General features: G+C 36.2%; 1 protein-coding gene across 10 annotated transcripts in view; it reads left to right on the top strand.

Moving 5' to 3' along the window:
• Window positions 1–22668, top strand: part of LOC140160672 (rho GTPase-activating protein 26-like) — a 136717-nt gene that overhangs the window by 100062 nt on the left and 13987 nt on the right. For 3 of the 10 annotated variants that reach the window (XM_072183946.1, XM_072183948.1, XM_072183951.1), the window contains 5 exons: window positions 2781–2906; window positions 6161–6214; window positions 10645–10674; window positions 15253–15345; window positions 17019–17078. In XM_072183946.1, the coding sequence (XP_072040047.1) occupies window positions 2781–2906; window positions 6161–6214; window positions 10645–10674; window positions 15253–15345; window positions 17019–17078 (363 nt within the window). Of the gene's footprint in view, window positions 1–2780; window positions 2907–4214; window positions 4302–6160; window positions 6215–10644; window positions 10675–15252; window positions 15346–17018; window positions 17079–22668 lie in introns of all 10 variants that reach the window. The other 7 variants (XM_072183949.1, XM_072183947.1, XM_072183950.1 and 4 more) reach the window with 7 other exon arrangements.

The raw sequence follows: 22668 nt of genomic DNA, 5'->3' as shown, positions 1-22668 counted from the left end.
TGTTTAGCACCCAGATACTTAAAGTAGGAATACCACCTCAATGAACGCAGCTTTCAACAGCTGTACGTACTTGATCCAACCGTGGTCATGTATCGCGTATTTCAAACTACAACGTGAACGCACAACCTTGGATACAATGCTAACCAATCATGAGTGCATTGGCATGGTTGGATTCTCTTCTGTGTTACTCATGCACAGTCGCACATGCTGGCGTACATCGCGCAGTGTATGCAGTAAAAAACATCAGGCTGTTGATATCTATGTTCATTCAATTGGATAGCCCATTGTAATTGGAATTCCCGCTATAATTAAGTCATATGAAGGGGGCAGATAATATTTACCATATTTTGAAGACATTGTTCATACACATTTTTTTTTCACAAAAATAGAATTAGAACAATGCAAAAAACAAAATGTCACCGCTTAATTAGCTGTGATCCAAATATCATATTGTACCTTTTTCATGCTTAAAGCGCATTGAAAGGGGAGCTTCAAGGGGCCACCACCCCACTTGGCAAGTTGGCCACTGAGGAACCAGCTTGCATCTGTTACTTTGATATCAGAGAGAATTGACATGGATAAATTCCAACCTTGACTAATTCCCTAAGAAACTCGAACCAAAAGTTATGCAGCAGTCATTGGGAAGCTGGAAAAATATACATTCCATCATACATAATGCATGAAATTTGATCAAATACACTATATATTAATACAACTCATGTGTAACCTTCACCACATGCTTGGATTGTATATGGTTGCTTTGTGGGTCCTGCTAGGTGTGTGAAATGAAAACTAGTCAAAAGTTTTTAACCAAGCAAACAACCGAATGAAATAGAAGCAATGTATATAGCTTTTAAAAAGTTGTCAAACTGTCTTGCAATGTAAATAACAGATTGGCTGTTGATGTGTGGATGCTGTGTTACCGTGGCAACACATGTATATAAATGATGCACGTTTGTGTACTAGTTGTTTGATAATTTGTTTTTTGGTTGAAAATGCGGCGCAACTTCAGAATCTGATACACCACCATACACCCTCTGATTATTGCGAGAACGGTGCATACTTATGGAAATAAAGCTCAGCTTGTGGGTGGCGAACTTTATTTAAAAAAAGGGTCAAATTGCACTTTGTAATGTAATGGAGCAAAATTGTGTATGCATAGGCTGTCATGCTTTTTACTTTGTGGTGGCACAGGCCTGCTCATATTGAACATACATTAAATATAATATTGCATGATGGGGTATTATGCTATTGCAGTTGAAATCCATACCCCCTATGGAAGATGTGACATTAATCTTCCACATGGTTGATGTGAATTTCAAATGGGGTTGCCTGAATGGACGACTTCTATTTGAAATTTACACCCCCTGTGTGGGATATTAAGGTCATGTCTTCCAGATGGGGTGTATGGATTTCGAATGGAATAAACCAATTTCATCTAACCCCATTGGGATGCATAATAGGTGGTAACAACATTAACATAGAAAAGATGGGATGTTAAAAAAAGGTTCAATAACTGAAACAAAAGGGGTATATTTTAGAGAGCAATTTTTTATATTCATTATTAACATGCTCCTTGAGCTAATTGATATACTTGGTTGATCACATTATAAAGGCACAGTCAGTGATTGGCTAAATCAGAAAATCTAAAAAAAATCATCGGAAATCAGATTTTTGCATTTAGTCGGGATTATATGTGTGCTAACATAACGTGCAAGTGATGAGACCGAACACGATCTAATGAGGGTAATCCTTCGTTGCGATCTCTGGTAGTGCCTTTCATATAGTCAAGTTTTCAAAAAGTTGATGTGCCTCAATTATGTTACTGTAAGAAGCGCTGTCAATGCATGAATGATATCTAACTAATTGCTGCTTTTTAGATGTATTGTGTCACATACTCAAGATTTCAAGAAAATCTGTGGCTGATACAATTGAGACCATTTGCTCATGTTAACAGTTCCCCAGTTCTTGAACTGTGTCATAAGGCAGCACAGTTACCTACACTTTCCATTTGTGTACTAATTGTAACAAGATTACAAAAGTAATAATTTTGTATTTCTAAGATTATGACAAAATATGTGCTGTTTTTCTGGAATCTGAATCCAAATGGCAGCTCTTTTGATATCTTCCTTAATTTTAGTCATTTTACATTGTTAAGAAACAATAAGCCAAATCGGCATTAGAAGTTTGCAATGCATTGTGGGACAGTTTTTGCATTTTTAGGACAGTTTGTCCTTTGACCTTTCACGGAAATTCAGAAAAATTGGTTTTTGTGCATATAAAATATAATCAATAAAGTTTTACTTGAATAAAAACAAATCCAAAAATATATTTATTATATAAATTAATTATCTAAATATTTTTAATTGTAACATTATTAGAATAATAAAAAAATAAATAATAATTAGAGTAATTTTCCCGAAATGTCAGAGGTCAAAGTGTCCTAAAAGTGCTCTCAAAAACCGGAAGTCACAATGGCGATTGGGCTTATTGGGCTGATTTTGAAAATATCTTCCACATGGGGAGTATGAATTTCAAATGGAAGTAGCACATTAACCAACTCAACCCTCCCTCATGGAAGTTTCAGGTTGAATTATTCTCAGAGGGTGTATGAAATTCAAAAAGAATTGGTTAATGTGTTCATTCCATTTGAAATTCATACTCTCCCTGTGGAAGATATTTCCAAAAATCTTTCACATGGGGAGTGAGGATTTTAAACAGAATAGCGCATTTCACAAATTAGCCCCTAATTAATGTTAATGTTGTCTTATCCTTCGCAGTGGTAGAGCCTCAGTACAGTTCCAGTAGCAGTAGAGAGTCGATCAGTTCTCAGTCATCAATATCAACACACTCCTCAAATTCATCGCCGCCGTCTAGCAAAAAGTCAAGTAACTCACTGTCAACAGGTTGGTATAGTGTATTTATTAATTAATTTATTTTTTATTATATTTAATATCAAGGTTATTATCTAGGCATTAACAGCATTCCTTATGCCAGGAGATTATGGGAGAAATGATCTTCTGTGGTAGACCAAGTTGGATCTTGGGATTTTCACAGCAAAGGTTGTGCAATCTGATGGAGCAGATAGGCCCTGTTAGTTTTCACAAAGCTATATTCAGAAAACCAATTGAATGAACACAGAGTAACAAGCGAACACGTTCCTGCTGCACAACCATATCATTACAAGACGTCCACGGGTAGGGTATGGGAAGCAGGACACCTGTGGAATTATGTGTGCATCTAAAGTGGCACATTGTTTTCATTCATTGAAATTCAGATTGTAATGTGATATTTTGTTCAGCAGCGGATAGGATTGGGCTCAGTTTTTCCCTTTTTATCAACTTCTGTGTTGGTTCAAATTGGACCAGCTACATAACTTGCATAAAATAGGAAGTCTCTTAAAGTCTTATTCAGATTCCCTTTTACAAATTAAGCGTACTGCTAGCCGTCCAGCGCGTAGTATTTGCACAAGGTCCAATGCACACGCTTGACGTCGCGCGCGTATACGCGATGGTTAAGCTGTCAAAATGAAATCTGAATAAGACTTTAGCGCTGACCTGCCCATCAGGATTTGAACTTGTGCAGATATTGGATATTCCAGTTGAGATCCACACATTCCTATGGAAGACATGACCTTGATCTCCCACACAGGGGGTAGAGTTCAAAGAGATTCAACCATTCAGATAACCCCATTTGAAACCACACTCCTTGTGTGGAAGATGAACCTCATGTCTTCCATAGGGGAGTATGTCTTTCAACTGAAATTGCCCAAGTGTGTGGATTTTAGCTGGAACAGCCCAATTGGGGTCTTTTTTTCATATTTTTGCACGACCATTCAAGTTACATTTGCTTGAGGGGAAATATCTTCCACAGAGGAGTATGAATTCCAAATGGAATGAATACATTAGGCAGCTCCATTTGAATTTCGTACACCCTCTGAGAATGATTCAATCAGAATCTTACAGAGGGAGGGTGAGTTTCAAATAGAGTTGGGTTAAGGTGCCAATTCCATTTGAAATTCATACTCCTGTGGAAGATATTTCTAACATCTCACCATGGTAGTGTGGATTTTAAATGAAAAAAAAAATTGCCTTGTGGTGGCTGTAAAATGTCATCACTTCAGTGGGAATTCATCGAGGTCAGAGCATCTAACAAGGTGAACGAAATTGATCACAAAGTCTGTACAACTTTTACTTTGCCTTGTATGTATGTAGCTGTTGACATCATCAATGCTGATAATGCAGGGAATAATCTTATGGGAAGCAATGACAATGTTGATAACATAATACCGCGTATTGAGTGTAAGTAAACATGGTCGGGAATGAATGCATGTATGCAAGGATCGTGAAATGATGACATGCAAGGATCGTGAAACGATGACATGCAAGGATCGTGAAACGATGACATGCAAGGATCGTGAAAAGATGACAAGAAGCCTTGTTTTGAAATTTGATGCAGGGAATTTGTTGTTATTTGATCTTTCTTCATTAATCTCTTTAATGATTCAGATAATTTGGGTTAACGAAATAATTTTTTTCCATCATGAATGTTGACCGGCTTTTACTGGTATCTGAGGAACAGAACATTACATTCTTGTGGGGTGCTTGAGAATATGAAGGAATATAAATCTCTCTGAATAAGTCTATATAAGTCTAATAAGTTTTCTACCAATTTAAAGAAATTTCGATTGTATGAAAAGCTGTAAACTCTTGCATCATCAAATGAAACCCAATGGGTTCCTAAAGACTTGACTAAGAGCATGTTGGAGACTGAGTATGATTGAAGAAAGACAATTAATGATGTCTGTTGCATTGTGCATTGAGTTTGAATGCTGACACAAAAAGTCTCAAGGATGACTTCTTCCTTATCTTCCTAAATTAGCATGTAGTTTTGAGGATATCTTAAAGATGCCATCATGATGAGCTATTCCAGTTCAAATCCATACACCCACTATGGAAGCCATGACCTTAATCTTCCACACAGGGGGTGTAGATTTCAAATGGATTCACCTGTATAGGTAGCCCCATTTGAAATTCACACTCTCTCTGTGGAAGATTAAGGGCCTGTCTCCCATAGGGGGTGTATGGATTTCAACTGGAATAGCCCAATGCTACTTCCGTTGTTTGAAGAAGATGACTTTACTCCAGGTTTCTCAACAAAAATGCAACCCAACTTTGAACCCCTGTTTCTCAAACTAAAATATCTCCAATGGATAAGTAAGTCGGGGGGAAGTGGTATCAAGTTTGGTTTTATGTGTATTGAGACACTACGCCCTGTATAATGCTTTTAGCCCAGTGCATTCAGGGTATGTTTCATATAATAAGGACACTTCATGTGAAAGTGCCACTATATTACGAGATATAGTGCCAAGGTGCAGCTTCAACGGACAAACTTTTGCTCAAAAGTGCCACCATACACACATAGTCCAATAAAGATGCTGGATAGATGCACATGCAATATTTGATGTATTATTGTCACTGTCTGCACAAGGCCAAAGTACAATAGTATTTTATTTGAGTTTATTATTAAATTTCCTACACACTGATTGTAAGTTTTTTTTATATTATGAACAAGTCTTAAATGCTGTGATAACAAATATTACAATTCCTTTTGCAAGATTTGCATACTTCAAGCATCCGCAGCAGCACATAGTTATGGAGTGCCGCTGATTGGCTGCTTGTGTCATCTGCCTTTAATTGGCAGCAGTAAGCCCGGCCCAGTTGGCAAATGGGCCATTCCAGTTGAAATCCATACACCCTCTATGGAAGACATGACCTTAATCTCCCATACAGGGTGTGTGAATTTCAAATGGGGTTACCAGAATAGGTAATTCCATTTGAAATCTACATTCTCTATGTGGGAAGGTCATGACCGTGTTCCATAGGGGGTGCATGGATATCAACTGGAATGCTCAATATTGACAGCAAGGGCTTACTCCTCGTAAAAGAACTTTTGCTTCTTGTGATCTTATTTTGCATCATTGAAAATGCAACACTTAATTAACACTCGGGAAATGCAATCAATTGTACTAACCTGCATCCATCTGCTTGTCTTTTTAAAAGGAATTCTTGTTTGTTTTTTCTTGCTTGCCTTGATTGCCATACTGGTATCTTCTTTTATATGCAATGACTATGTCTCATCGTCATTGTAATGAGCGTAGTGTTTTGGAGGTCTATACAAATGAGGAAGTATCCTAAATATCACACTTATCACGGTAAATTATGAACCCTTAACGTATCACCCACAAAACAAATCTAGTTTTATTCTTTCTGTGTTTATAGCTGGGTTATTGTTTTGTATTGACCTTGGTTTGCAAGTGATGGCAACGAATAATCAAATTACAATGAAATGTAAAAGAGAGAAAACTATAATGAAAAGGAAACAGCTTGAAAATGACCACGTCAAAAAGAAAATTATGAAAAAGAGAGAAAATAGTTTTTAGGAAAAAGCCAAGTGGGCCCTGCTTTAAAATCATATAAGGGCATGAGAAATACTTGTATCTCATTGCTTGATCAGGCATTGTTGCGTCGGATGGCTGTGGTCTTTTTTCATGAAAAGCAGGGCTTTGTTGCAAATGAGATGGCAAGTAATTTACACTCATGTGGACCTCTTTTACGTCAATTCTGTTTTCATCATGAAGCATAATTTTCATAATACGAGTTTGATAATGATTAACCTGTTTTGTAAGTTACAAAATATCCTAAAACAAGCGAGCGAGTTTTGTGATTTGCAAAATAGTTGCCATCTCTTATGATGTATTATTACCCACTCACTACGTCGTCTGCATCACATACTGTGGTATCTCAAAAGGCTGCCTTGTGTGATTTTTATTATCATTGTTGTATTTCATATTGTTATTTTATATTTCGGCATACTGCTCTCTTTCATGAATGCACATATGAGGCTGTGATATTGTGGCAGTAACTCTTAATTAATATATAAAGTTACAGTGTATCTACTCACTGTTAGATGACAATAATAAAAAAAATCACACAAGGCAGCCTTTTGAGATACGACAGTATGTGAAGCAGACGACGACTGTTATAATCCTTAGTTAATTTGGTGGTATGTGGAAAATTCTGTATTATATTATATCACACCACACCGCAATCCATGTGCCGTTAACAGATACAATGGGCTAATCCATTTAAAGTCGGCACTCCCCCGTGGAAGATTTTTGGAAATTATCTTCCACAGGGGGAGTATGAAGTGCAAATGGAATTAGCACATTAACCAACTCTTTTTGAAACTTGTCCTCCCTCTGTTGAATTATTGATTTGGGTTGAATCATTTTCAGAGGGTGAATGAAATTCAAATGGAGCTGCCTGATGTGTTTATTACATTTGAAATTTATACTTTTCTGGTAGTGTGGATTTTAAATGGAATAGCTTAATAACTTATCAAATTATATTATTACTATTAAATAATATTTTCAGATACCCACCATTCTATAATACTTAAGTATATTAATTATTATGTGATGAAACTAATGCTGGAAATAATCATATACCTGAAACTGTAAACCCATTAGATGAAGCAACGATATAAGTATACCTTTTCCACACTTAAGATATAATATCCAATGATTACAAACAATTTGCTTCATTTTTGTGGAAAAAAATACACAAACAGGACTTCAAGTAATGAAAGTGTAAATCAACAAGTTTCGTGTTGAAAAGTTGTATTACATTGTGGCATATCGATTATCCGAGTTACTAGTCCTCTGTTGTGCCTCGCCACCCTCCCCGCTGTGCTAAACTTAGATAGAAGTATTGACAAGTTCGTTTTAGTATGGTCACTTTTGTATTAATTTGTTTACCTTTATATTGGGCTATTGAAATCCATACACCCCCATAACCTTAATCTTCCACACAGGGAGTGTGAATTTCAAATGGAGTTACGTGAATGGGCAACTACCTTTGAAATTGACATCCCCTGTGTGTGGAAGATTAAGGTTATGTCTTCTGTAGGTGTTATGGATTTCAGTTAGAATAGTCCATCGTACTTGTCTGTTTTACTGTATGAATGTACAATGTATGCTTGCTTGTATAAAAGCTGTTTTATTTGCCCCTCGCTTAGTCTCGTTTTGGATATATTTTGTATTGGGTAGTTTTCAAGTGTAGTAGACTTAGCTAAGTATTTATGTTTGATAACTTTGGTTGTAGGATCTGTTTTTTGTCCAATATTGATGGATTGAATATATGTATACATGGTAGTATACATGGTGTATATACATGATGTACATATGTGTTTATTTTCAATTAAGTGTTCTGTCCTTATTGGTTGAAGCAGCAACATTACTACTTAAACCCCTCCACACAGGTGTCGCTGTCGACTGCAGACAACAAGTTTCAAATTTTGTTTACACATTCAAAACTTTCAGAATTGTACATTTTCATGACCATATTTGGAATAAGCATGAAAAATGCATTAAATTGAGTACAAACATACCTAGTATTGGTTCAGTGGTTCTTGAGATAGCTCTTGATGTTTTGAGAAAATATGAACTTTTTATATTGAAGCCTGTGGTCAGCACACAGAACATTAAAGGTACACAACCACGTCCATAACTCTCCGGATGCAAGATTTTCACATCAGCAGTGTCACATGATACAAGTTTTGCATGTGAAATATAGTTTTTATCCTTTAGTTGACAGAAATGCTTTAATCTCATTAGTCAAACACAACTTGGATAAAAAATCCATTTTACTTGCATACTCTTCATTAATATTTATAGCATAACACAGGCACGTATTACCTGCGTACGTACACCTCACATGCACTTGTGTAGGTAGCACGCACAATATCTTGAGACGCACAGCATGCCTGCATTGTTATTAAAAGCAATCAAACATTGGATTACTTTCCTGAAATATTGCCCCCAACAAGGGGTGTCTTGTGTAAATGGTTCAATGTAAAAAAGATCGAATGTTTCAAGAAATTGGGAAATTACAATTGGGAAATTACAATTCTGTAGGTTAAATAGTTTTGAAAATATGATACAAAGTTGATGTTTTCACACTTTGATTTGTAATGCAAGGAAAAAATCTTGTTACTCATATTGAAATTACTTTGGAATGGAAAGGGCCACTCCATGCATACAATATGCAAATATATAAATAGCCTTTCAAATTGATATGAATATATTTCTCAAGGAAACTTGTGGCTCTTGAGATGACATGTGCACTGTTTCTTGTAGCTTGCTTGGTAATAAATATTTGAGGCTTAAACATTTTCAGTTTAAGCCATTGCTTGACCAGAGTCCTCTGGGGCTACACCAGCACGGTGGAACTACTTCAACAACACTCTAATTTCTAAATACACACTACCTAATACCTGTGAATCCACCCTTTCCTCTTAGTACTTATAATCTGGTAGATTTCTGGGGTTTTAGTGATTGTGATATTTATACTTAATATCTTTCATCTCCTTGCATGAATATGATTATGTATTTTTCATTACTGTTCATGACAATGTTTAATTAAGTTAACTTACCAAGTCATATCTTGAACTTATTAAACACACTGATCAAATATAGTTATAGTCTGGCTTGTCCCAAGATGAGGGTAACACTGTGTTGGATTATGCAGTGGCAAATTTGAATCATGCATGTTAAGCTAATCCTGCTGGGGGGAGGTATATACACATAAAAGGGCAACTTGTCCATACACTGGCAACACAGCACACATAAACACTCTTATTTGAATATGCCGCTGCAAACTCCAACATGGCGTTACTCTTGAGACGAGAAACACTATAGATCATTCATTAAATATCTGATTTGATCTAGATATGATTTGATAATTAGTGTAATGAATGAATGTGTTACATTTATCAATTTACCCACCATGAATTAAGACTTAAAAATCTTACCTATACATTGACTGTATTCAAAAAAAGGGACTCTAACCCTAGAGCCTTGAGGGGGTTTGGGCGGGGGTACCCTAAGTGTTGCCCACCCCCGCTCACTAACAGAGTACCCCTGTTTTGGTCTCAAAATACTGGGAACTATCTACTGTCTGGTGCCATGATCCATGAAGCCAAAGGCTGAATGGAATACGGCACCAGACTCTAGATATTTTACCATCTTGTGAGAGCAAGCAGAAGGTGTTAATAATTGAAATAAATCTTTTTTGAAACCCAAGGAAATTGAGCTGAAATGGCATTTTATTGCTCTTACCATTCGTTCAATTCTTCAACAGGGTGTTTCAAACGAAAGAGCCCAATATGAGCACCAAGTTACCAACTGGGATTATAACACTAGTTTGGCTTTTAATGAAAACCGCTGTTTCATTTCCAATATTAATTTGATCCGGAGATGATATCTTACACTTCCCATAATGCATTTCTCCTATTTCAAAATTTCTGTACTGATTTGCTATCAAGTGCAGCATGGGCCTATAGTGATGAATCGTACCTTAATGAACAGAGCACATCCCGTTCTTGTAAAATATGTTCAATTCATGACTATTGACCCATGTTTAGCCAGTCTATTCTCAAAATGAAAACCTGTACAAAGTAATGGGAGTATCATTTGATGTAATGAGGTGATATTTCATGTTGCAAAGGATTCTGGGAAGGGTAGAATATCATCTCTGAATTTGAATACTACTAACAACATTGTTATTAATCTTCTTATTACAGGCAACAAAAACAGGCATTCTTATGATGGAAGTAAGACAGTGCTTTAGGCGAGGCATCCAAACAAATCCCTAATGCATTAGAGATATCCCTTTACAATTCCCTAAAGAGAAATCCTTAACGTTTTTGGTGAAATCCTTACCTTGTGTAGGTTGATACACGGGTATAGATGGTGGCTGGAAGGCTTTGAATCCCTAAGGTTGATATTGAGTTCCAAGTGATAAGACATAATAGCCTCTTGAGATGGCCAAGCACCCCAATTAGAGGTGTTGTTTTAAAGTGTCTGTAAACCCAGATTCCGTGGAACAGTACTATTGATCTTTATCATAGACCCAGTTCACATTAGAAAATATCTTCATTCAACAAGATAAATAAATCTTGATTAACTAACTAAGTGTGGGTACACATTACCCTGATTGAAGATCAAACGAAGACATTGTACCGTCAACATTTGACAAAAATTAACGAAGATCGAAGGAAGCTTATTAACGGCCAACATGATTTAGACGAAAAAAGCGTTAATTAGTGCCAGTTCTATGTGCCAATTCCTCGTCTTCTGCCCAGGTCTTACCACAAAAATCTTACCGTCGGTAATGCCATTGTAACAATACTATATTGCTTGTTCAAATGTTGTATAGCAAATTAAACTCTAAAAATATGGATGCAAGTCAATAGGCACAGCTGTGGTAGGCCTACATACGAGCTTTTACATACTGTAGGCTAGCAATTGTCCATTGCAATGCCATGTGACTTTACTTCGTCAAATGAAGGCAGCGAGCATACACATTACAAAAATAGCTTTGTCAAATTAAGAATTGCTCCGCCGAAAGTACCTTTTATGCTTCGTTGATCGAAGCAATTTTAATCTTCGTTGAACGAAGACATGTGCTTACATATTATGGAAATAGCATTTTAAATCTTTGTTCAATCTTCATTGAGCGAAGAAAATTCCATAATGTGTACAAGGTCATACACTACAAGTCGCCCATTGTCATCTCTCAAGTGGCACTTGATGGTCGTAGATAATCAATTCCTGACATGAAAGAAACTCTCAAATGGTAATTACAGGTTTGATAACAAATTCATTGGTCAAGTTCGCAAATGTGTTAACAGGGTTGCCAAACCCGCGATTTGGTAGCCCAATTGGGCGACTTTTGAAGATTTTTCCCGCGACTTCTGACAATTTCCTGTCCCATAGAAACCAATGCTTAAGAAAAAAATTGGGCGACTTTTCGATTATTTGACCCGCGATTCGGGCTGAAATCTTTTGGCAACCCTGTGTGTTAAGGATTTGTATCAAATTGTAGTGCAAACACTTGTGTTCAAACCCTTAAGATATCTTTCCATGTCTCCAACGCACTAAGGATTTTACTTCAGGAATTCCCTTACGCATTAGGGATTTGTTTGGACGCTTCGCTCTAGTAACCCATCACCACTTGAATTCCTTTTATTTGTGTGTTCATATATTATATGTATTAATATTAATTGTGGAAATGAACCAAAATGTTTTCATGTAACAGCCAAACATAGTTTTAATTCTTCACCATACCATCATTCCAGTTAAAATCCATACACCCCCTATGGAAGACATGACCATAATCTCCCATCATCCATGGGATGAAGATTTCAAATGGAGTCACCCACTTGGGTAACTCCATTTAAAATCCATACTCCCTGTGTGGAAGATTAAGGGCATATCTTCCACAGGGGGTAGGCCTATATGGATTTTAACAGGAATAACCCACTATTATTGTCAGTTAAATAGATCATAGATGACCCCTACCCCCACACTCATGTTTATTGTAATTTTGACTATCATTGTGAAATATACCAGACATTGTTACTTGAATTTTCAAACTTAATCATTCAAGAGTTTCATCAGAAACTGTTCTCATATTCCTATGGCAAGATGTACAATACTACAATCTGCCAAGTAATTCTAAACCCACATAAGATATAGGCCTAGATGTGAAGTATTGTCATTTGATTCAAACTCCCCTCCCCCAAATTGTCCCTCTCCACTCTGATATCGACTGCAGACAACAAATTTCAAATGTTTTTTTAAAAATTAAAATAATTTAGAATTGTACATTTTTATGATCATATTTGGAAACATCATGAAAAATGCATTAAAATGAGTACAAACAAGCCAAGTATTGGTTCAGTGCTTCTTGGGATAGCTCTTGATATTTTGAAAAAATATCTCTAACAAATTCTTATGTTGAAGCCTATGGCTAGCACTCAGACTATTAAATGTAGTAATGGTGCTGATGTATGGTTTTTTCCACTACTGGTATTTAACATGGACCTCATGCATCAGAGTCAAAGCATTACCAGTGTGTCATGTTCTACATTTTGTTAATTACCATATTATTTGTAATAAACGCCTGGGGCATTTTTTCAAGATGGCGGCACCCGTGGAACCATGTGGAACATGATATTTTTGTGGTAATTCCAACAACATTTGCACACATCCATAAGTGCATCATTAAGCAATAATCTGATGAAATCTACCACAATTAAGTAATGAACTGGATGGAAGTTTGAGTCATGATAGGGATTTTGTCCATTTAATAGCTATCGTCGCTGACATGACTGATGCAAGTTTTAAGTTAATATTCACACGATATGTCATGGACATTTTTGCATTTTGTTCATTGAAAAATTGGTGCAGGCGTTTCTTACATGGGGCGTTCAATACAAATAATATGCTCCTTGATTAATGGTATGGTCTACTTTTGTTACGTTTCACTCATTTGGACCTAGTGAAGCCCAGAATAAGTGCATGTCTAGTGTATATCTGGTGTTATCGTCCTATTTGTGACCATGAATGGGCTGTAATGTCTGCAGATCTATTTTGAGATTTGGTCCACTGTACCTCTCAAAAAAAATAGAAGACCAAGGATTTCCTAACTGTTTAACTGATTTGTACATTACTACCATGCAAACAAGCATCAAGAACATGTAATATATCAATGTAAAGCTTATTTTGAGAAACATTTCCTGTCCAATAACTCAAAAAGTGGGAATGCCGACATTGCAGCCTATTTGTTGTGGACGATCACATTTGAAATTGTGATTGACTTTTGCAATGCCACACAAAGCATCTCCACTCAAGATTTTGTTTCACATTTGTGTTATTGGTGCCAGTAACAGCTTCAGAGGGCCCATGTTAAATTATTTCATTGCATGTTATGTAATGGGTTATTCCATACACCCCTATGGAAGATATGACCTTTAAAATCTCCCACACAGGGAGTGTAGATTTCAAATGGAGTTACCTGAATGGGTGACTCCATCCCCCATTTGAAATCTATACCCCCTGTGGGAGCGATTTAGGTAATATCTTCCATAAGGTGGTGTATGGAGTTTTAACTATAACACCCATCAATAAAGTTCCAATTTCACTTGCAAATTCACAAAAGTGGAGGTTAGGTACACAAATGTGCACTTTGTGATCTCACAAAAAGTAACTCAGCCCTTATAAATATGCCTATATCTTTAAAAACTATTAAATGTATTTGGTATAATTTTGAAAATGCCAGGAGAAGAAAACTTTAATTTCGGTAATTTTGACACTTTTTTGAAGTAAATTTTATAATAGGAGGCTTTATATGGTACAATGCTTGAATTTAATAATCATTTATCGCTGTAAATGCAACTTTTTAAATTCAGGGTTATTTTTTTCTTTTAAGTTTTTAATATTCAACAAATTTTGGCGAATGGGGTATTAAAGTGTATGTAAATTAATGATCTTTCTTCCAATGTTAAATTATTGGGAATTCAATTAATAGTTCTGAAGCTGTAGGCTTTTAAAAGCTGAGTTACTTCATTCATGCTTATTAGCGGAGATACTTTTTGTGAGGTTGAGTCTTGCCTAATAGGACCTGAACAAAGTTACATATATGAAAATGGTTGGTTGAAAAGACTTTTACTTCCAAATCTATTATTTGGACAAAGTTATATTTGGAAGTGACACTTTTTTCATTATTTATATTAGAATCAATGTGACTACCAGTTGTTGTACTGATTGAATTACACATTTTGTTACGGTTTTCTAACATGAATTTTTGATTTAGGTAAGGCTGAATGACTGAATACGAAGTCTATATTAATTATGAAGAAACACAAAAATGTATATTTTCATGATGAGTGGTGTTGTTTAAGACACTGGGTTTACTTCATGGTCTATTCCAGTTGAAATTCATACACCCCCTATGGTGGACATGGCATTAATCTGCCATACAGGGAGTGTAGATTTCAAATGGAATCGCCCATTCAGTGTCGTCTGCTCCAAAATGGGCTATTCCAGTTGAAATCCATACACCCCCTATGGAAGACATGTTCTTAATCTCCCACACAGAAATTTTAAATTGAGTCACACATTCAGGTAACTCCATTTGAAATTCACACCCCCTGTGTCAGAAGATTAAGGGCTATATTTGCCACAGGTGGTGTATGGGTTTCAACCGTAATAGCCCAACAATTGCACGCCTTGCACAACCAGGAAGCACCTATAGTAAGTAGATATTGGAGATAATGTACTGTCACCATGGTTACAGCACCAGGCATCCATTATTGTTGTATATATTTGATTCCACTACTCCACAGGCAAGACACCGCCCTCAGGGTTGGAGGATCCGAACATTACCCCGCCGTCAATACGATCGTCATATAGACCTCCTATTGAAATAGCGCGTAAAGGTAAAGAAGAGTTCCTTATTAGGCTTATACATATAGAACTCATCACTTGGGGGAGGAAACCATTGGGATTAAGGCTGGCATTTTCGGGCAGGCTCGCGGGTACCCGCCCGAGATTACATTACCCGGGCAGGAAATACCCTGCCCAGGTGCCTGAAATTTTTAAAAAAAGTGTTGTTTTTTTTGGTTTTGTAGTGTCCCTGGAACTAGACCTAAATGCTAGGATCATTAATGGTTGACCTAAAAAAAAAATTTTGCATGATGTTTTGTTTTTTTAATATGAAAATTGATACTTTGTATTCATGTCATACTCTATTAATGATATCAAAATGCATTCAAATTCAATGCATTTTGATATCATTAATAGAGTATGACATGAAAACAAAGTTTTGGTGTTTTTTTTTGCAATTTCGGGTACCCGGTTACCCGCCCGAAAAATGCGGCGGGTACCCAGGCACAAAATTACCCGAAAATGCCAGGGCTAATTGGGATCTTTCATACAAGTCAATTTTAAGGCCTATTCAGTGATTCGCTCATCTGAAGGATCGTGAAAATCATCAAAATTAAGAGTTGGGCAACATAACATGGAGAGAGTTATCCATGGGGGACTTTAGTCAAAATTGCTCTGTTCATGTGAAACACACAATAAATTTGGCTGATTCCATTTAGGTGTAAATTGGGACATGTGTAAACATAAATATGCCAGAAAATTAGGTTTGAAAATAATTAACCAATTGCATATTATAAGATCATACATAATGGCTACAAGATACATGATAGTATTTTCAGCTTATAATACTTTTTTGCATGAAATAACTCATAACATTATGCTTGTTGATACTTAAACACATGACACATTTTGGATTTTTTTAAACCAAAATCATATCACCAATTTCAGTTTTCATATTATAAGAGAATGGTCTGATCATTGGGCTATACCAGTTGAAATATATACATGGAAGGTTTGGTCTTTGTCTCCCACACAGGGGGTGCAGATTTCGAATGGAATCCCCCATTAATGTAACCCCATTTGAAATTCACACTCCATGTGTGGAAGATTAAGGTCATATCTTCAAGGATTTATGGCTTTCAACTGGTATAACACATTGTGGCTATGTTGCACAATTCCTCTATCTACCATGTGTACCACTATTGATGATGGTAAACTATACATGTGTATCCAAATTGTTGCACAAAAGTAAAGGCTATTAAAATTCTTTTGTTTCTCTTATGTAGACTGTTTAACTTATTGGGCTTTTCCAGAAATTAACTCCCCCCCACAATAAGGTGTGTAATTTTGTACTTAAACCTAGACCCCCCCCACAATAAGGTGTGTAATTTTGTACTTAAACCTAGACCAACATTTTTATTGGGACAAAATGAGAATTCCCAGTTTGGGAAAAATTTCATTGAAAAATTGGTATTTCCCAGAAAAAAGGTTCAATTTTACAAAGATATTTTGGAAAACCCATTCTTCTTCAATCGTTTAAAATGAACATAATACATTTTTTGGAATTCCCAGTACTAAATGACTATTTTTCTTGGGAATTCCCATGGAGAACAGAGAAATGTTGGGAATCCCATATGTCTTCTGTAATTTCTGGAATAGCCCATTATTGTAAGAGGGAAATATTTTGATTTTTCTGTGTTATTCCCTGCAACTTCTCATGCATCAGGTTTCATCATATCCGAACCAGGATCACCAAAAATAGAACACAGAATGCCGATTAACACATGTATGTCAGCCAAGCAGGCAAATTGGGCTATTCTATTTGAAATCCATACACCCCTATATGTAAGACTTGACCTTAATCTCTCTCACAGGGATTGTGTATTCAAATTGAGTTACCTGAATGGGTGACTCCATTTGAAGTCTTCACCCCCTGTGTGAAAGATTAAGGCCATGTCTTTCATAGAGGGTATGGATTTCAGTTGGAATAACCCATTTATTGCACTCATTTCACCTCGTAAAAATATTGTAACTCTGACAGTGGAATCTTTAAACACACATAAAAAAAAAATCAGAAAATATATCCCCAAAGAAATTGTATTTATTTTGGACAAGTCTTTTGCAGATGTTTATCTTGGGAAGAGAAGGGTCTATTCCATTTAAAATTCATACGTCCCCTATGGAAGACATGATCTTAATCTCTCATACAGGGAGTGTGCATTTCAAATGGGAGTACCTGATCGAGTGAGTGGCTCCATTTGAAATGTTCACTCCCTGTGGGGGATGTTAAGGTTATGTCTTCCATAGGGAGTGTATGGATTTCAATTGGACTAGTCCGATGTTATAAAACCACTGACAGGGGTGTATGGGTGTCAATCATCTTTTCTTTTTAATTTAATTCTCTATTCATAATTAAATGTATATTTAGTAATCTTTTTCTTCTCACATCATAGTTATAGTTTGTAGATTACATAATCATTATGTTGATACATCAGTTATGCTATGTTGTATCTCACTGCTGATTAATATAGCTTTATCATTGCAAGCTTCACTGAGCTTATCTGACCTATGTTGTGTTGTATTGTAGTCCACCCAGGTGGCATATGCAAGGAATAAGCTACACTGAGGAAATCACATGGGTGGGGTAGGTGGGATAATAAATGACATGTGGGGATCTTTGATCATGATGGATAAACTGATCAACAGTAACCCAAAGCATAGGGCAAATGTGTACAAGTACTGGTAAATTGATGAACTTGCATCAGATTTGAAACACAATATGTTGGCCTATTCCAGGAGTACACATCCAGTGAGAAACCCAGATTGTGGGTTCAAAACTAGAACATTGTAAAGATTCGTACACTTTCCTCTGCATAAGCCACTTCACATAAACCACCAGTTGAAATCCATACACCGGATTACACCCCTATGGAAGACATGACCTAAAGCTTCCCCACAGGGGGTGTAGATTTCAAATAGAGTCCTCCATTCAGGTACCCCGTTTGAAATTCACATGCCCTGTGTGGGAGAATAAGGTCATGTTTTCTATAGGGGACGTATGGATTTCAACTGGAATACTAGTAGCTTATTTTGCCTTCAGTCCATCAGCCCCTTTCAAATTTTGCACAGGTTAGTGCTTTTATTGGGCAGTTAACCTAATTCTATGCTTCTCAAACTAGTATTACCCAGATGCACCTCCATTTCTGTTATTTGTCTTTTATGTGCACTTGATCAATTGCCTATCACCATCACTTGCTACAAATTATATCCATATGTAGTTGACCCCATTGTGTTCATCACCCCAGTCCTGATTTTTTTACCTTAGAGCACCTAGGATAGGGAGGCATGACACTGATTACGACCCTCTCCCCCCCCCCCTTTTGATGCTTTCTAGTGAGTGTCTGTGGGAAATGTCCAGGTTTCACTTCACATACAGTGCTTTTGCCCTCTGTGTGCTTCCCGAATTATAAAAATATGGTTATACCACTGCATCCCTCATTCACAACAGCTGAATTTGCTTCTGTTGTTTCTGCTATATGCACACCATAGTGTGTCTCGTCCTCAATGCCATGTTGGATATTGCACTGGAATCGGTGCGTTTACGCAGTTGCCTTACCAGCGTATGGACAAATCGCCCTTCTACGCGTGTGTATAGGCCCCACAGGATTAGGCTAGCGCACACAATTCAAATCTGAAACTACATAATCCAACATGGTGTTACTCTCAACTTGAGACAAGACAAACTATATATCAATTAATGATGTAGTATGTGATTGGTATGGAGCTAATCCATTTTAAGTCCACCCTCCATCTGTTCAAGATTTTGGTGATATCTTACATAGGGGCAGTATGAATTTGAAAAGGAATTAGCCCATTAACCAGCTCACTCACCCTCTGTGAAAGATTCAGGTTAAATCTTTGATCAGGAGCCTTCCACTATCCCATGTACACACAAACACAGCCAAATTAAAAAGTCTCCACTAGTTCCATCCCCATTTAATCAGAGTCTGATGAGTTTATGGCAAAATAATTCAAATAATAATTTTCTATACACTTTCCTTTGAAAGTTGATACCAAATTTGATATCAAAAGTTTAATCATCGTGAGCATAGGAACCGTTGTTTGGAAGTTCGTGCAATTTTAAAAATGACATAGGGAATTGTATCACGTAGCTCCGCTACGTGAGTGCCAAGAATTAAAGGTTTACCCATGCATGTCAATATGCAAATTAAATACCCGCTCTTTCAATTGTGCGCAGGCAAGTGTACAATGATTCCTGTACGGGTTGCTTCAGGCCACACAATAGGCTGATACCATGCATTGTCTTTTGCGTGGTCAAATCGTAATTTGTCATTTTTAAAATTGCATGAATTTCCAATCAACGGCTCCTATGCTAACGATGATTAAACTTTTGATATCAAATTTGGTATCAACCTTCGAAGGAAAGTGTATAGAAAATTACTATATAAATTATTTTGCCATAAACTCATCAGACTCTAAAAATGGGGATGGAACTAGTGGAGACTTTTTAATCTTGGCTAGTTAAAGATCACTAGTTCTCTTAAGTGTCTCATGACAAATATATTTATGTGGCTTGCATCCTTCATTTGCAATCCTTGCATAATTATGTTAATTTTGTCTCACATGCGATTCCAGTTGAAATCCATACACCCCCTATGTAAGACACAGGGAGTGTGAATTTCAAATGGGGCTACCTGACTGGGCAACTCCATTTGAAATCTACACCCCCTCTGTGGGAAATAAAGGTCATGTCTTCCATAGGGGGTGTACGGATTTCAAATAGAACAGCCCATTGTCTTACCTGCTTTGTTAAGCCATCTTCAGCTTATAACAATGTTTGCTTCATTATGCTTAGCAGAGACTAGCATCTAATGCAGGGGTTCTCAATACATGCCGGCATGCCAGATCCAGCCCGCCAACCAATTATGGTTGGGCCCTTAAGTTGACTGTGCACTCTCAGATATGCATGAATTAAAAGAGTGCACAGCCACAGTTTAAACAGCTTCGAATTGTACAGTAATTATATCAAAACAAGGTGTAATTTGGCCCTCAAATATGAAATGATTTTGGGGTTCCTTGGCATGCAGGCAGCTGTAATTGAGAACCCTTGATCTACTGGTATAGTAGAAGGTACTGTAGTCTAGTTGGTCCATTTATGAAGATGTGGGCTTATTTCATCAAACAAATCTAATCAAGTTAATCAAATGTGTGTATGTAGAATTTTGAATGTATTATTATAAACATGTATTATTTTGAAGACTTGAAAAAGCCTAATGAATATTCTGGCTAAAGCTTTCAATGTATGTGCTACCCTTCATCAATGACAACTCGTGTTTTATTCTTTGCATGTAGAAGAAATGTGATAAGAAGTAGACAGCATCATTTTGTCAGCTTGTGTTGCATGCTAAGACGCTTGTAAAAAGCTTTGTGTAAAAGCGTCACCAAGGCATGAAAAGGGATGCTTAAAAGCCTAGTTGTAGTTGTTTAGTTGAGAAAAAACATTCCATATAATTTGATGTTTGCAACCATAGTTTACCAAATGTTGATGTATATTATGATTCATCCAGTCGTAGAAACAGAAGGTGAATTATGAATAAAATACTGGAATAACTTACGAATTTTGCGATTGAACCAAAGTCAAGCTGCATAGATTCTTCATACAGGACCGGACTATAAAATAAACAAAAACTATGCTTCTACAAATACATGTAAGAGGAAGAACAATGACAGTGTGATAAAACCTATGGACATGAACCCTTGTAACAAAGGAACTAATTTAAATTTTGATGCTAATAGTGTTTTCAATGTTGATACTTCTTCAAATCCTGATTGTGCAATTTATCTGCAAATGCCAAGTAATTGTAATTCAAATGTGTTTAATAACCATGTTTCTCCAATATGTAATGAAAATAATAATATGTGCAATAATAGTGTAAATAATTACAGTGACACAACTAACACAGTTAACAATGCCATCCATTCATCCCATCAACCATCTCATTGTAAAGTCACAAGTGATAACAATACAATATGTGCTGAGTGTACTTGTAAGATAATCCCATCTCATCAAACCATTTCATGCATTCAATGTTCATTGATGTTTCATAATAACTGTGTCACTGATTATAATAACAATGGCCCATATTGGTGTCAATCATGTTTCTATAGGACATGTTCAAATGAACTCCCCTTTTGTAATGAGCCATTTATTGATCTCAAGTGTGTTCTCAATAAAGGTCTAAAAATTGCTCATCTTAATGTACAAAGTTTAAGATATAAAGTAGATTACCTTAATATTCTTCTTCATGACAACAAAATAGATATTTTATGTGTAACTGAAACTTGGCTGACAGATGATATTGATGATGGTGAAGTCAAAATTAATGGTTATAACTTGTGTAGAATTGATAGAGTATACAATACCCATGGTGGCATTGTTTGTTATGTAAAGGATAGTTTGAATTATCGTGTAAATAGTGATTTAAATATTAATGATGTTGAAGCTCTTTGGTTAGAAATTTGTCTTCCCCATACTAAACCAGTTATTGTTGGTACTATTTATCGTGTTCCTGATGCCAAAGCCGACTATGTTGATAAAATTGATGCTATGTTTCAAAATTGCTCTTCTAATTATGATGATGTTATTATTTTAGGTGACTTTAATCTTGATGTAGCTAAACCTGCTGATGCTAAAAAAGTTTCACGTGTTGCTAATCATTCTCAGCTCACTCAACTTATTCATGATTTTACTCGTGTCACTGATAAAAGTAAGACAATTATTGATCTTGCATTTGTGTCTAGACCTGAAATTATTTGTGCTTCTGGTGTTCACAGTCTGGGAATTAGTGATCACAATCTTATCTTTGTTGTACGTAAGATTAAGCAAATTAAGTCATCTCCTAAGATATGTAAATCTAGGTCTTTCAAGCATTTCAATGAACATGAATTTGTAAATACAGTAAAAATATAGATTGGAATATAATCAATAATTATACAAATGTAGATGAAGCTCTCCAAACATGGACAACAATGTTTAATGAAGCATGTAATACTCATGCTCCAATCAAAGAGAAGCGTGTGAAAACCTCTCAACCCAGTGGATAACAAGTGAATTTTTATCTATTTGTAAAGATCGTGATTATTATTATGCAAAAGCACATAAAAGTAATGAACCTAATGACTGGCAGATGGCCAAAATATACCGTAACAAAGCCAATAATTTACGTCTAAGTCTCAAGAGGAAATTTTATTCTGATTCCATAACTAATAATGTAAATAACTCTAAGAAATTATGGTCTACGATAAAGAAACTTTTACCATCTAAATCTTCATCAACTACCACTACTGTTAAAAAT

Source organism: Amphiura filiformis, chromosome 9 (genome assembly GCF_039555335.1).
Source record: "Amphiura filiformis chromosome 9, Afil_fr2py, whole genome shotgun sequence".
NCBI classification, from domain to species: domain Eukaryota; kingdom Metazoa; phylum Echinodermata; class Ophiuroidea; order Amphilepidida; family Amphiuridae; genus Amphiura; species Amphiura filiformis.
This window is presented reverse-complemented; position numbering and strand designations above follow the sequence as displayed.